The 13,929-nt window shown below is 42.0% G+C and overlaps 1 protein-coding gene across 2 annotated transcripts in view; it reads right to left on the minus strand.

The window, feature by feature from the left end:
* PRP4K (pre-mRNA processing factor kinase PRP4K) overlaps nt 1-13,929 on the minus strand; it is a 50,950-nt gene that overhangs the window by 3,702 nt on the left and 33,319 nt on the right. Inside the window, exons 11-15 of one of the 2 annotated variants that reach the window (XR_012644505.1) lie at nt 11,946-12,099; nt 5,009-5,123; nt 4,305-4,456; nt 2,799-2,885; nt 372-606 (exon numbers count right to left, since the gene is read on the minus strand). Coding sequence is in view for 1 of the 2 variants with exons in the window: in XM_074987736.1 (XP_074843837.1) it covers nt 403-606; nt 2,799-2,885; nt 4,305-4,456; nt 5,009-5,123; nt 11,946-12,099 (712 nt within the window). In the remaining variant the exon portion in view is untranslated. Of the gene's footprint in view, nt 1-87; nt 607-2,798; nt 2,886-4,304; nt 4,457-5,008; nt 5,124-11,945; nt 12,100-13,929 lie in introns of those variants that run through there. The other variant, XM_074987736.1, reaches the window with a different exon arrangement.

Here is a 13,929-nt window from a genome sequence, read left to right on the forward strand (position 1 = left end):
AAATGTGAATATAAACAGCATTTATGCTGGCCATTTTTTAAAGACAAAAATGAAGCCAAGTCTGCTAAAAACAAATCAACCACCCAGTATTACTGTTCTTTTTATAACAAGCTTTTTTTTTTCTTTATAATATGTGAACTGCAACCATATACATTAGCATTGTACTTTTGTGCAGTCTTGGCAATTAAAACAGTTCTACAGTGAAAATTTTCACATAGACACAAACAGAATTACTCTAACATTTCTAAAAGAAATATCAGCCTTGGTGTTAATTCAAATATATCATTCTTCCTCAACTTTGCAGGGGAAATATTTATGTTTATATACATTAATAAACTGCTGAGAAATTTCTTCAGTCTTTGTATCTTAACTAGTCAAACCCTTTGAATTTCTTCATCTGATTTAAATTTTTTCCTGGATGAAGGCGTGTTGCAGAGCCTGGTTGATGCTAATCCGTTTGGCTGGGTCTAACATTAGGATCTGGTCCAACAAGTCCTTTAGCTGGTGTACTTTTTTCCGCTGATCTTCAGGGAGTCGTTGGCAACCAATCAAGTCTGCTAACAGGTCCTTGGTTGGATTAATGGTGCTCATGACAGTAACTTTTTCCTAATATAAAAAGCGCAATCAACATTTACTTCCTTATAAACTAGCATGGTTAATAAAACAACTAAGTACGCAAATGCAAATACATCTTTCAATTAGGTAGAATACTCTCTGCTGTTATCCCTCTTAAATTTACTTCTGCCCAATGCAAATTCAGTATTTTAGTGCTCATTACTATAAATGCTATTTAAAGAAATACTGAAAATTGAAAGTTAATGCACGTGTTTTACGCCAAATACATTCATTTCTTGCACATCTCATTTAAGATGTGTTTCTCTACATTTGAGACTCACTGGATTACAATACTGAGAATTCTAAATGAGACAGCATGTTCTATACTTGCTAATGTGCTGTATCCTTAGCATGCACTCTAATGTTGCAATGGTAAACATAATTCCCAAGCTAGGGGTTGGAAACAATTTTTCATGGGGTTGGGGGAGGGAGGGACTTCAAGAGTTTGTTAACAGCTGTACTCCTCCATATCATCAATGGAGGTATGGGGTCTGGGACAGAGGTTGGGTGCAGAAGGGAGCCCACAGCGTACCAGAATGGGGAACATGAGAGGATGTGGGGTCTGGGAGGAAATTTGGGTGAAGGAGAAGGTTGTGTCCAGGGGCAAAGTACTGGGGGTGCAGGGTTGCAGAGGGAGTATAGATGCAAGAACAGGGGTGCTGAGAGTTTGCACTCTGACGACAGGGTACAGGAGGGGAAGCAGAGGCTTGGGGCTTGGGAGGGGCTGGGGTGCCACTGCAGGCTCTGGCTAGGAGGCATTTATCTAGATGATTCCCAGACAGCATTTCAATGTGACCTTCAGGCAGGCTCCCTGACTTCCATGCCCTGCATACCACTCAAAGCAGCCGACTGTGGAGGGCCATGTGCGCTGCAGGGGAAGGGATAGTTCAGTGGTTTGAACACTGGCCTGCTAAACCCAGGGTTGTGAGTTCAGTCCTTGAGGCCATTTAGGGATCTGGGGCAAATAGATTTAAAAAAAAAAAAAAAAAAAAACTGTCTGGGATGGTGCTTGGCCCTGCCAAGAGGGCAGGGGACTGGACTTGATGACTTCCTGAGGTCCCTTCCAGTTCTGTGGGATGTGTATCTCCATATGTATATACACACACATATTTAAACACACACACCTGCCCCGCCAGGGGACTGAGATGCATTGCATACTACCTGGGAAACAAGGATGGCCAAGACAACTCCCATTGGCTGGAAACTGACTAACAGGAGCTGTGAGATTGTGCTGGGGGTTGGGGGGCAGCACACAAAGCCCAGTTTTCCCCTTCCTGGCAGGGGCTCACAGCACGTAGAGCACATCCAGATGTCAGCTTTGAACAGTCTGCAGGGGTGGGGAAGGCAGGGAGCCCACCTGAGGCGCCTGCCGGGCCATGGGTCAAATTTGGCCCGTACATGCCCTGAGGGTATGTTTGCACTATGAAATTAGGTCAGCCGCTTACACTGACATACAGTCATTAAAACTGCTTTTACAGTCCACAGTGCATTCCTTCTGTCACTGATGTGTGTCCTCACCAGGAGTGCTTGTACCAACTGTAGTGGCAGTTATGTGGCATTGTGTTATGGCTTCTCAAACTCAATAAATGTCGATATAAGCAACACCGTGCTTATACTGACATTATGTTGACCTAACTACATCAACACTGACTCTATGCTTCTTGTGGAGATGGCATAGTGGGGCAGCGATGTCAGAGAGCGCAAAAGTCAGGATAGACATTTACACATCTAGGTTGACATAAGCTACCTTGTTGTTGATCTAACTCTGTAGTGTAGAGCAGAGAAAAACATTTCACCTGGAAATTGCGGGTTTTTAATTTTAATGAAAGGAAGACAGCATCTTTAACATTTATTCATAATTTCAAGCTAATTTTATACAAGGGTATGTTATATGAAGAATGTACTCAATTTACGATTGAGAATTACCAGCTTTTTTTTATTAAATTAACAGGCAAACCCAAAACTTCCTTGTTTGCTAAAACATATTTTAACCAATCACAATAAACTGCATGCATTCTGCTACAAGGAAAAAAAAGATTTTAAATAGCCTTCACAAGATGTCTTGGTACTAGCTAAGACATACCTATTTACTGAATTTCATAACAAATGTTGTTACAGTTAAAACAACAACAACAACACTTTTTTAAAAGAATGACAGCTCAGTTAGGTCATTTAAGACTTACCCGTTCTGTTACTTTGTCTACTTCTATATACATGAAGTTGAGATTTTGATCAAAGTGCTGATCTTTGAACACACCTTTTCGGATCATCTGAAAATAACAGAGCAAGAGTTTTGTAAAGTTCTTTATCTTGAAAATTTCAGATTTTAGATTCAGACCGTAAGGGAAGATTACATCTACTGACTTATAGTACAGTAAAATCTTGCCAGATAATCAAATATTCTAGGCAGGAGTGCAGAGGACTCTGACAGTTGCACTCACATGCAGCAGGGAGGGATGCCGGGCAGTGCTGAGTGGGATCTCCCCCACAGGGCAGGGCATTGCTCATGCTCTGTACACAAATCCCAGTTCCGGCTCCTTGTACTTTACTTCATGGCTCTGTGCTGGGTTGTAGGACTGGTCTGGGCCTGGGCAGGAGGAGGCTGCAGCTGTCATCTCCCATCCGCCAGGGCTCTGAAAAACCCTCCAAGGTGGAACCCCTCGGGGCAAGAGGAGGGGTGGCACTGCAGGGGGGAGCTGCAGCCAGCTCCACAGAGTGGGCCACCCTGGCACCCAGCTTTCCCTTTTAAGAGCAGGCAGATTGCTGCAGAGCCCATGCTGGAAGCAGGCAGGCGTCTGGTTCAGAGGAGAGAAGTCATGCCTGTTATCTATTTAAATTGTTAGCTAACTACATGATTAATGGGGCTAGATTAAGCAGGTCTGTTTTTAATTTCTTTAGGGAACAGGATGCCCAGATGTGAGGTTTGTCAGTTACCATCTAAATGTCCCTTTAGGAGAGTCACTTCCAACTAAACCAATGAGATTTTATTGTTGCCAGCTTATTAACAATGCATCTTGTAGCCACTGCCAGGGACAGGGATGGAGAGAGCACTGAAGCCTGCTGCCTGTGCGTGCAACTGGCAGGCCTCTCTACTCTCACCACGTTCCCCTCCGCTCCCTTCCCTGACCAGAGCTACTCGACTCTAAGTTACTAGTTACTCAAATACTGGCTAAACAAGAGTTTATGATAACGTATTATTTAACACTTTAACACTCCTTCAGACAACAGTGAGAAATTACTAGAATATAAGAACAGCCATACTGGGTCAAGACCGATGGTCCATCCAGCCCAGTATCCTGCCCTCCATTAGTGACCAATGCCTGATGTTTCCAAGCAAATGAAAGAACAGGTACATGATACATCTTACTGCTGGCTTCTGCCAACATTAGACTGAACAAAAAGTCATTCGAACCAGTTGGGTAACACACAGTTATCTTCTATTTACTTACATGCTTTATATTTTCAGGTCAGTGTATAAAAGAGGTTTCTGCTTTCATTTAACACAGTCTATAAAACAGAAGTACTTTTGCATCATAACATTTATAATCAAATTCAAAAGTCAAAAGATTGTTATATGATGGCAATTAATAGAGGACATATCATAAAAAGGCAGACAGAATTCAGTGTTTATTATGATGTTCATTACTGCAATTTCTTGTGAGATTTTAAACAATTTATATATTTCTTACCTTGTTTGGCATTTTTCCTTTGAGGTCCATGGCAAGTTTCAACATATGGTTATTGGTTTTGCCAGGAAACAATATTTTTCCTGTATAAAGTTCATATAACGTGCAGCCTACAGACCACATATCTATACCATAGTCATAGATTTTGCCTATAACTGAAACAAAAAAGTCTTCTGATTTAACCAGTTAATATCACAAAATCAAGTATAAACACAAAATGCCACAAGAGCAAACAGATACTGAAAACCTGGATTTAGGAGTTACCTTAAGATTCATATTCCTAAGAACAGTAAAGCGAAAAAAGAAAGAGGATGAAAGTTTTTCTACTTTCCCCTAATAGTGGGCTTTAACTAAAACCTTCCCTAGCCAAAAACAATGAAAACTGCCAACCAAAATCACCCCTCCCTTTCGGAATGTCATATGAGCTTCTGCTCATGAAATTCGGTGTTACTGCTTCGGCAATGGCCTACATCTACACCAGACTAAGTCCAAACAAAGAGCATCTGAAGCTCTCTTTCAGCAGATGCTACTGTGTTCTGCTACTGCTAGATCACGGGACTGGCTACTTTCAGAGTTTTAACTTTGATTGTAGCTTTTAATTTTGTCTGAAGCATCAATGTTCAAAATACATATGACCAGATACGATAATTACCAGTTAAGTATTTACATAATGTAAACGCATAAAGAAATGCATCAGATAAACTTACTAATTTCGGGAGCTCGATAAAATCTACTAACGAGATATGGTGTGATATCATTATCTGCAACATGTGAAGCTGATCCAAAATCACAAAGCTTTAATATGGTTTTAGATTCGTTCACCTGCAAAATAAATAAAACTTTATTGGCAGTCTGACAGTACATAGATTGTAATGTATGCCGTGACAGCACATAAACTGTCTTACATGAGTAACAAGACAGTATCAAATCATCCAGTAACCCTCTGAAGTAAATTTAATATTTGTTCATCTCTGTCTTGGCTCCTTGTATTCTAAGAACACTGTAATACTCTTTTCACCTTGAAATGACAAGGAATGGCACTATGTCATAAAAAGCTGCAGAATTTAAAATTCACTTTTACTAATGAATTTGTCTATAAGCCACTGTAAAATAAGTCAAACTGAGACTATTAAATAACAGTTACACTTTCTGTCTACTTTTACTATATATCAAATGCACGAGCCAAGCAAAAACAATGAGTTAACATGATTGATCAAAAATATTAAAATCACAGACGAATGTGTCAAAGAGCAGCATGTTTAAGATTTCTGCAGTACACACAATAAGAATGACACCTGGTGAGAAAGGCTGGAATCTGCTGCCCAAGCTGCTCTAACTTTGTGTGAAACATGGAAAAAAAGTCCTAACTGAACCTTAAAATAGGATATAACCTGTCAATCTCAGAACTTAAACTGGTTTCCAGATACTTATATGGAGAGCTAGGCTATGTCTACATTGGCAAGTGAATGACAGAACTTCTGTCATTCAGAGTTGCTACCCATCCCCCAAGACAAATGTCACAGCAAGTGGCAACGTGAACAGTTCACCTGTGAACAATGCAAATGCTGTTCACTGGGGGTGAAAGTATTTTGCTGGAAAAATGCTGACAAAAAGCAGTTAGAGTGTCCCACTTTTAGCAACACAACTGTGTTGCTAAAAGCTGTATAATGTAGACCAGTGGTCCCCAACCTTTCCCAGACAGGGACCCATTTTGACAATTCAGGAAGACTTGGTGACCCAAGGCAGTTAAAAAAAATGGGGGGGGAGGAGAAGGGGGAAGAGCTGAGCCGTAACTAGCTAATTTTACACCCGAGGCAAGAATATAAAATTGTGCCCCCTTATGTTTATATAATCATAATAGTTATTTCACAGAAAAGGGGAATATATTAATCAAATAACAACACTACATTTACTATAGTTAATCAGAGTTGTGGTGGTGGAAAGAGACTCACCACCAAACTGCTCCCCCACAGCTTAAACCTCACAATCAGGGACTTGGGAAGTCACACTCAGGGCCTCGACGAGTCACACACTGGGCTGGAGGGGGCTAGAGGAGTCGCACGCCAAGGGCTAAGAGTCTCTCAGGGGCTGAAGAGGGATAAGGGTGTCTCACTCAGGGACAAAGAGTCACTCACAGGCTGGAGGGAGCTGGGGGAGGCACAGGGGAACGCGCAGCTGGAAGCCAGCTGGGGCAAGGAGTCCCAGGTGGCAGCGCCAGCTGTGGGAACCCTGCTGGGGTCTGTGAGGACTCCATCTCCTGCAGAAGCTGGAAGATGGGGAGCTGATCAGCTCTGTCCTCCCCCCCAACCACAGACTCAGGCCCCCACCTTACCTGAGCTGGGCGCTGCTCCTCAGGTATGCAGTTCTCTGCCCTGCAGCTGAAGTGGTTCTCAATTTAATTGACTAGCTTAACTGCCTGATGGTTGTTAATCCAATTAAGTTAAGAAACCATTCATACTCCTGAAGTGGTTCTCAATAGCCACCTGTGGAGCTGCCCAGCCCAGACAGTGACCCTTCTGAAACGTAATCTTGACCCATGTTGTATACCTATATAAAGTGAAACCCTGGTGTATACAAAGTTTTTGAACCTCTTCCATTTAACCTAATCTCTTTATTATTGCAAGACTTCATAATGCTATTAAAAGTCATGTTTCTAAGCACCCAAATTATTTCTTAGTTGATGCTTTCAACAGAATAGAGGGAAGCCATCCATCAGTTTAAATTAGTCAGACTTCTTACCTCAGAAAACATTAATGAGGAACAATGGAGATTTCCTTCAGGGGATTGTAACTTAATATATTTTATTTTTAAAAATGTATTTGAGAAGAGCTACGTTATTGTAACATAGTTCAGCCAGAGTGAGAGATGATATATCTCTAATACAGTCACTTAAGAAAAGATTAATCTCTTCGAATACTAAATTAAACAAGATAATTAGGCCAACTGGATTTTCCATGCATGCAAGCTTCAGAACTGGAAGGGGAGAACCCTACTTGTGCCTTAAGGTTTGTCTACTTCACTGATAGCACAGACCTATTACTGAGTGAATACATTATCTATGCTGATGGGAGACTGCTTCTCCCATCAGCATAGATACTCCAGTTGACACTGAAATCCTCCAGTTGACAATGCACTGCCTCCACTGGGAGTAGACCGGTATAACTACATCACTCAGGGATTTTCCACATCCCTGACTTTCAGTTGTAGTGACACAAGTTTGTAGTGCAGAATGGTGACTTTCAACATTTAATTAACGGGGAACTACAGAGTATGTCTAAAGTTTCCAAACGGCTCTATACTTCCATTTAAAATTTTTAGTCATCTGCAAATGAAAAAAGGTTGAAAACCGCCAGTGCAATGTTAACTTGACTACTAAAAACAGCTTTCTAACAGTTTTTTTTTTTTAAAAATAGGAGAGCCATATTGGTTACTGGTGGCTTCAAGGGAGTTATACTATATACAAATTTGGCTTGCCCTGCCCCGACCTTTTTTTAAAAAAAAAGCCAGAGTATAAATTTAAGACTACATATATCCTTCAAACAGTGATTTCCACATAGCTCAGATGTTTTTACTTACTGAACTTTCCGCTATGCTTTATTATTTGCTGAGTATTTTATTGTTCTACCCAGAATCCGTCCATGAAACTATAAGCTCACTTTTAAACCTACTTATGTCCTTATTTTCCCTTAATTTTGTTTCTCAACCTTCCCATTCTTTTATTCTTTCTTTCTACCCCCTGCATGTCCTTCCCTAAAGCAACTCCAAATTCACATTGAGTTTTATTCCAACCGCCCCTTCCCACCCACTAAAGTGATCAGCACTTAAATAATTAATGTTAATATTTAAAATGTCACGATTACACTTTAGAGCAGCAGTTCTCAAACTTCAGAGCGATAGCTGTGTTAAGTCTGTTTCATCAAAAACAACGAGACGTCCTGTGGCACCTTAAAAATTAAGAAATATATTTGGGCATAAGATTTTGTGGGCTGGAACACACTTTGTCAGATGCATGAAGTGGCAACTACAGTTTGGCGGGGACGCACGCGCACAAAGGTGGGAGTGTCCATATTAAGTTGAAAGTTGCCAGACATAAGCAAAAAAACTTCTAAAACAGATGCAGCATGAAACTGCAAAGCTGGAATTCATAAGCAAACTTGATACAATCACAATGGACAGAATACAACAGGAGTGGGGAACCTTTATTGGGTCAAGGGCCCCGTGCAAGTGAGAAGCAACCAAAACAATACACCTCATGGATGTGTCCTGCAGGGGAAAAAAAGATACTCACCACTCTCATGTAACTTGTGGCACCAGGGTCACCCTCACACTCCAAACCCATGGGAAGGTGGGCAGGGAAGACACCAAGACTCACTACTTCTTCCTGGAGCTGTATTAACTCTTCTGAGGCCCCAGAGCAAGGCTTGGGGAGGTGGGGCCCAAAATGATGCTTCAGTATGTGGGAGGGGACTATGGGGCACGAGACTCGGGGTGCAGGGTCTCAGCAGACAGCAGAGTGCAGAAGTGAAGTGGGATGCAGAAGGTATGGTGCAGGAGCAAGGTGGGGACATGGGTGGGAGGGAGGGTGCCCGAGGGAATCTTGGCAGAAGGTGTAGTGCAGAAGCAGGCTGGGGTGGAGGCACCTATCTGGTAGTGCAACTCTGGTAGTGGAGAAGGGCACAGATGGCTCCACACTGATATCTGAGGGAAGGCTCTGTCCCTGTCACTCCCACTGGCTAACACTCTCAACCAATGACAAGGTGGAGCCTGCAAGCAGCACAGAGGACACAGCTTCCCTGTGCTGCTATTCCATTGCAGCACCTGTTGGTCAGACACCGACTGTGGCTTGCTTTAATCTGGCCTGTGAGAACTGGGGCTCCCCTCAACCTTAGCAGCAGGTCACTTGCCTCCCCATGAATGGCCAGAGCACCAGTTCTCAGGGAGCCCCAAGCTTTGTAAGCTGGATCAAAGCTAGCCATGGGCCAGAGCCTGCCCATGAGCAGGAGGGTCCCCACCCCTGGAACAGAGACTAGGAGTGGCTAGCTCACTACAAAAAGTAATTTCTCCCCTTTTGGTATTCTCACCTTCTTATCAATGGTTGGGAGTGGGCCACAGCCACCCCTACTGAATTAGCCTTATTACTATGCGGAGGACCAGAGCTAATGTAACACTTCCATCTTTGCACAGATCTCTTCCAAAATGTAGTTTCCACTTCATGAATCTGACAAAGTGGTTCTCCAAAATGCAGGTCAGGATCCCAAAGGGGGTCATAATTCCATTTTAATGTGATCACTATGGTTGGCGTTAGACTTACTGGGGCCCAAGGCTGAAAGGCAAGCCTCGATGCCTAGGTCCAAAGCTCAAGCACTTCAGTTCTTGGTAGTGGAGTTCAGGTTACAGACCCTGCTCCCTGGGGCTGAAGCTAGGGATGTAACAGAGTATCTGGTTACATAAGTAACTGATAAGTATATGCTTATTGTTTAGTGCTACCGGTTGCTCATAGCCTGGGATCAGCCAGTTTCTCCCAGTACTGCTCTGCATTTAAAAAGGCTGAACCAGCACACAGGCTGGCTCAGCTTCTGTCCCCACTGTGGAGATCTGGCTCTTATTTAAATGCAGAGCGACAGGGAAAAGAGGAAGAGCCTGATCCCCACAGTGGGGACAGAATCTGAACCAGCCTGTGTGCCGGATCAGCCTTTTAAATGCAGAGCATCAGGGTGCGGGGAGGGTAATAAACCAAGTGAGTGACAAATTTTGGCTGTTACTCAGTTAACAAATTAATCACTCTTTAATAACCATACATGAAGCCCTTGGATTTCAGCTTTGCCCCCCTCCCTGCTCAGGGCAGTGGGGTTCAAGTGAGCTCACGCTTTGGTCTCCCCCACCCCCCAAAAGGGTCATGCAATAATTTTTGTTCTCAAAGAAGCCTGCACCGCAGTGAAGTCTGAGAACCACTGTTTTAGCATTAACACCCCAATAAGATTAATGAAGGCTAACAGGGAGTTACTGAGTCTCAGATACTGTTTCAAATTGATGCCCACTCAAGACAGTTAATTGCTTAAATTAGGTTCATACTTACGTTATTTTCATAACCAAAACAATCAAAAACTTACATTTTTAACCTTCAGAGGGATGGCTATGTAGCTTCACAAGAGTCCTATAGTAGCTTAGAGCAATCAACCTTTCAGTTTCCAACCTTTTCAGCAACACAACACGCTTCAATGAGACAGTTCCATGGCACACCCACTTTTTCAGCTGAATCCATTGCTCATAAACATCACATTTGCTTACATATACTATGGTTAAAGTCTTAATATTGAGGTTTGCAATATAGTTTGCAAGCTAAACAAGGATCAAATGCATTCATGTTTCAAATCCACCAGAGATACACAATGTTATACAATGAGCATAGAAACATTTTGAAAATTTGCTCCAATGCCATGCTAGGGATTTTGAGTAAATGAGCAACCACTGAAAGCAGGCTCCCCTACCTGCCAGCCCACTGGAGCCAGGACACAGCATTTAAACCGTGTTCTAGATCCAACAGGCGCCCACTCATACTCCCTCCCTTCTCCTTGCTAGAGTGGGGGCGGGCGCCCTGCCAGCTCATCTGGGACAGGAAGCAGCATTTCAGATGCCTCCTGGCACGAACAGGATCGGGCAGGGTTAGCATTTTCCCTCACCCCCAGAGGGTGGGGGATAGGACAGATGGACAGACCCCGTGCCAGCTGGGACTCAGGCAGCTGGGACTCTTCCCCCCCTCCCCCCATGTGGTGGCTCTGCAAAGAGCCACAGGGAGGGGAACTGGACAAAATTTCACTGCTCACTTGGACAGTTCTCATGGCACACTAGTTAAAAGCACTGCCTTAGACACTAACAAATTAGTTTTTGTGAGTAAGCATCTGAAGAACTGGATCTTACTCATGAAAGCTCATGACCTAATAAATTTGTTAGTCTCTAAGGTTGTATAGGACTGCTTTACATTTTTAAGTAACTGAAAGCTTAGATTCTCTAGGATTTTAATCTGTCACGTAGCTCAAGTGAACCAGAAGCATTAAGTGAACCAGAAGCAACCCACATTATGGTGTTTAACTCCCATGATACTGTGCCTATCCTCTGCTGCCAGTACAGGAAAGAGTTTAAGGAGTCTCTTCTACTCACTACATATAAACAAATGGAATTATGTCAACGTAGAGCTGTCTAGCACATTTGGCTCTTGCAGCATACATGTCTGTTAGCAACCTCACAAAAGGGGAACATTTTCTACCATTATTTCAAAAGAAGCCAAATCCTTCCTCTCAGAAAGGGTGCTTCCTTACTTTGCAGTGCTAAAGCCCTCTTTTTAGAAGATGTATAAATACAACATGAAGGGGAATTTGGGCAGTGGCTGTTGGTTTGAAGGTTAAAATCCCAGGGTCTTGGTTATGACTGTTAGAGCTTTTTAATTAAAAACCTAGAATATTCACCTGTATTACTTATTTTCCTATTTACTCATTTTACCATGATCATTAGAATTTGTCTTAATACAAAATCAGAATCTTCTTTTGAGAGCAAAGGATGAAAAAATTTGCATTTTGAAAATGTTATCTGAATTTAAACATACATGTCTTTTGTACACGCTGTCTTATCATGTTAAATATTACTTACCAAAATATTGTCTGGTTTAATATCAGCATGTAGGATGTTACATCTTTTGAGTAGTTTTAATGCCAGGAACAACTGCTGGCTGTAGGATCGTACAGCTTTAATGTGGAGACCGACATCCTTTCCATACTTTTTCAGTACCTCTCGTAAATTCATACTAGTTATAGATACAAAAATGATGGGAAAAATATTAAACAAAAAATAGTGTATTCCTATTTTAAACATCAATTTTTATGTACAAAAACCAGTTCTCTTTTAGGCATTAGGAAGAGATTACCCAAATCAGACCAACCTGAAACAAATTCCTTGTCATCAGCCTACAAAATAGAAAATTTCAGCCAACCACTGCAAGAAATGCTTTACAGTTCCTGACATGACTATGCTTATCTAACAGTTATGCAACTACTTCCATCACTGGGGGCCTTATTTGTGTAAAACTATGATAGCTGCTCAACAACTGTATGGTCTGTGTGTAGAAGGGGCAAAATAGGGCAGGAAAATATATTGACAAGACTGAAACTTGGGAGAGACACAGAAGTTGAGGCGGCCTTGTTGGCTTTTGGCATACGTAAACAGATTGGCTAATGTTTATAAAACTACCAGAGCAAAGAGACCATTGGAAGCCAAACACAGCACAGAAACAGAGGACAAAAATATTTGTTGTGTGCACTGATAACTACATCCTTTATTAGTCCTGTTGTGACAGGCTGAACCTCAAATTAGCATCTTGCAAACCCCGTATTCATCATTCATATGTGGTTGCAATGTGTCATACTAAGCATACTAAGTAAGGTATCATATGAAAGGTCACGATCCACTGAAAACCACTGTTCTGTCAAAATATGTATATCATTAGTATGTATTAAGCTATGAGATTTTGCTGTTTGGTCATTATTGAAATATGTTGTAAGTTTGGGAGTTGTTCACTGTTAGGCCTCCAGTGACAAAAAAGGAGGTGACAAATACCAGGGCGCATCATGACTGTTAGTAAGCAGGGGAGTTGTAATCAAGGGATTCACAATGCTGTCAGAGCTCTACCCAAGCACTACACAATAAGGGATTGATTGTTCAACTTGATAACTCAGCAAAACCCCATATGGCACGTCCGGGCTAATGTTTTCTAGGCACAAAGACTGAAGATATAAAATAGGGAACAGTGACATATTTTTATTAAAACAAAAAAGCAGTAAAGTAGCACTTTAAAGACTAACAAAATAATTTATTAGGTGGGCTTTTGTGGGACAGACCCACTTCTTCAGACTATAGCCATACCAGAACAGTATGGCTATGGTCTGAAGAAGTGGGTCTGACCCACGAAAGCTCACCTAATAAATTATTTTGTTAGTCTTTAAAGTGCTACTTTACTGCTTTTTTGTTTTGATAGTATATAGACTAGCACAGCTTTCTCTGTTACTATGTTTTTAACCTTCTCCTGCCCTACATACACAAGTAGCAACAACAATGCTGGCAATACAGACTTGAACTGAGAAGACCAGCCCTAGAGTTAAAGGAGAATCCTGTGCAATAAAAACTCTATTACCCACAATAAACAGTGGGTGAGAAAAACTGCTTGATTCAAATAGTGCATGGTGTAATAAGGTTTTAGATGACATGCTTACCTTTTATCTTCCACGACCTTTCTCCCCTACACCACTTATCACTTCAGTTCTACCTTTTTATAAATAAATCTGTTTTATATTTTTACGTAAACCAGTATGTTTGCAGGGAACGGAAGCAAGGGAAATGAGAGTGGGCAGGGAAGTTGCTTGTCTGTAGAAGGCAGCAGTTTGTCTGGGGAGAAGTTTGTCTCAGTTCCTGATGGCCAGGACTTGCCTGAGTGTAAGACCACTGGCTCTGCTCTACAAGGGTCTGGAGCAGACAGTGTAAAGGTTTCTCAGGAACCAGAAGTTGGTCCAGGTAAAGTGAAAGCTATAAGGGAATGGGAGCAGCCCTGTGATAACCACGCAACTGGGTGTGATCAGCATAC

This window comes from Carettochelys insculpta, chromosome 2, assembly GCF_033958435.1.
Source record: "Carettochelys insculpta isolate YL-2023 chromosome 2, ASM3395843v1, whole genome shotgun sequence".
NCBI lineage: Eukaryota > Metazoa > Chordata > Testudines > Carettochelyidae > Carettochelys > Carettochelys insculpta.